Below are 2206 nucleotides of genomic sequence, written 5' to 3'. Positions count from 1 at the left end.
GAAAATAAATATAAGGTGTGTGTGACAAAAGAAAAATAATGGCTATATCAAGGTGACTCCTAAAGGATATTGAAACAAAGTTGATGTTTTCAAAATATGTTCTCAATTTTAGTCTTCTTTGATTTGAATTATAATATCTAATATCACAAACAGTCAATTTAGTACAAAACACAAAATATTTATTTCATAAAAGGCTCAACTTGCACAATGATCTCTATTTGAGGTGTTATTTATCTCTTGAAATTCAATTTACCTCGTTTCAACCTTCCTAAAAAAGCTATGCACTTAGAAATTATACAAATAAAAAATTAATATTTGCACATTTATTCATATTACCAGTAGAAGAAGATCATTAACAACAAAGAAAGACATTAAATCAAATTGAAACTTAAATGATTAGTTTTGAGTTTTTAACAGCTTTAGACAGATTGATAAAATGGCATTTTCTTCTTGTCTTTTTGAGCTTAATGATTGCAAAAGATCAACATTAAATTTTGAAAAAAAAAAGCTAAAATAAAATTAAATATCAAATTCACTTACATGTGTATATATATATATAAAAAAACATATATTTTTCAGCTGTACAAAATATTGCATTAGTGAATATATATTTCTCCCTAACAAGCCCTTTAAAAAAAAAAAGATATTACAAAAGTAATTAAGTACGTAAATTATGAATTTTGAATTCTCATTTGCAATAATAATTAGCAAGAAATCGCATTCCATCAACCTGAGCTTGAAGAAACGGTATATAATCTAGGGCTTCTTCAATCAACAAAACTTCATCCTCCATAAACTCTCCTCCCGGAATTAAACTCCTCAAAACTTTAGTTCTTTTCTCAACCAATCTCTTTGCAATCGTTCTTGGTAACACCTTTGACGAAGGCAAGCGACTCCTCCTCGCCATTCTTCGACCGATTTTCCGACCCATCTTTTGCAGTTGTGTCATCGTCCTCTTCTTCCTTAGAAGATTTATGTAAATCGTTCCACGATTCAATATGGCCTTGGGTGGAGCATGACCTTTAAGGGATTTGGCGATGATAGATTGACTCCAAATAGTCGTGCCTTTCCTCGTTTCAGCCATGGCATAGTCGGCGGAGATCTTTATGGCTTTCTTTCTGTCTAGGAAATTCATGTTTGTGGTTGACGAAGAAGTGGTTGATCGTAGACCTACCAACCATTTCTTGAGAAATTGTTGTTTGAGCTTGTTGGGGTTGGGCATGTTTTGAAGATGAAAAGAAAAATAGTAGCGGAAAAATTGAAAATTTAAGAAGAATTTAGGGTTTTAGAAAAGAATTAGGGTTGCAATGAGAAAGAATGAGAGAAAGAAAAGAGGAAAAAAAATGAATGAGAGATCGAAGAGTTTTGGAGAAATGGGATTTTATGTGTGTGTTAGAGAAGAAAGGATGGTGGGGTTATGAAAGAAAGACACAGCACATGGAAGCACATGGAGGATAAGGCCCACCAAAACCCAAATCAACCCTAGATAGACCATATTGAAAAAAATGTGGATAGATTGTTTAGATTTATAGTAAAAAGAATAAAAAATAAATGGTTTCCCTTTATGCAATGCAAACCTAACATTAATAACGAGTTATGAATGCAAACAAAGTCCACAAAGATGAGAGCGATTCGACGGTCTGTTGCAAAAAAGGACTAGAGGATAAAGTGAAAGACGATTAAAATAAAAGAAAGAATTTACGTATGAAATTATCATATGCATTTGTACTACTTAAATCAATCACACACACTTACCTTAGCTGCAACCACTAAAAAGACACCTATTAAAATTATGCTTTTAAAATTATTACATTGACATTTTGGACAAAAATGTTGAAGAATTTAGATAACCTAACTTTAACACAATCAATATACATGTTATGGCCCATGGAGTGGCTTGGGTTGGCATGAAAAAAGAGAGAATATAGTATGGCTGAAAATAAGTTTCAAACACAAATACATCCAATCATTCATTCCAATTCTTGCCTTTTTATTACTTTAAAGTTTCTAATGAATTATTTAAGTGAGATGGATGGAAAAGAAGTAGAACTTTGTGACTAAGTGCACTTTTTGACTTAAGATGCACATACAAATCAAAACCATCTCCCCTATGTTTGTTGATTTAAATTCATGAATGAAAAAAAAAAAAAACCTATTCGCCTTGGAAGGTCTTTGTGATTTTTTCAATCATAATTCATAAACACAT

At 31.6% G+C, this 2206-nt stretch overlaps 1 protein-coding gene across 1 annotated transcript; it reads right to left on the bottom strand.

Moving 5' to 3' along the window:
- Window positions 1-688: 688 nt before the first annotated feature.
- LOC101216909 (transcription factor IBH1-like 1) lies at window positions 689-1222 on the bottom strand. The gene has a single exon (XM_004149052.1). The coding sequence runs from the start codon at window positions 1220-1222 to the stop codon at window positions 689-691; it is 534 nt and encodes a 177-aa protein (XP_004149100.1).
- Between the last annotated feature and the right edge of the window lie 984 nt (window positions 1223-2206).

Source organism: Cucumis sativus, chromosome 2, assembly GCF_000004075.3.
Source record: "Cucumis sativus cultivar 9930 chromosome 2, Cucumber_9930_V3, whole genome shotgun sequence".
NCBI lineage: Eukaryota > Viridiplantae > Streptophyta > Magnoliopsida > Cucurbitales > Cucurbitaceae > Cucumis > Cucumis sativus.
Note: the sequence above shows the minus strand (reverse complement) of the source record. Positions and strands in the feature narration are given on the sequence as shown.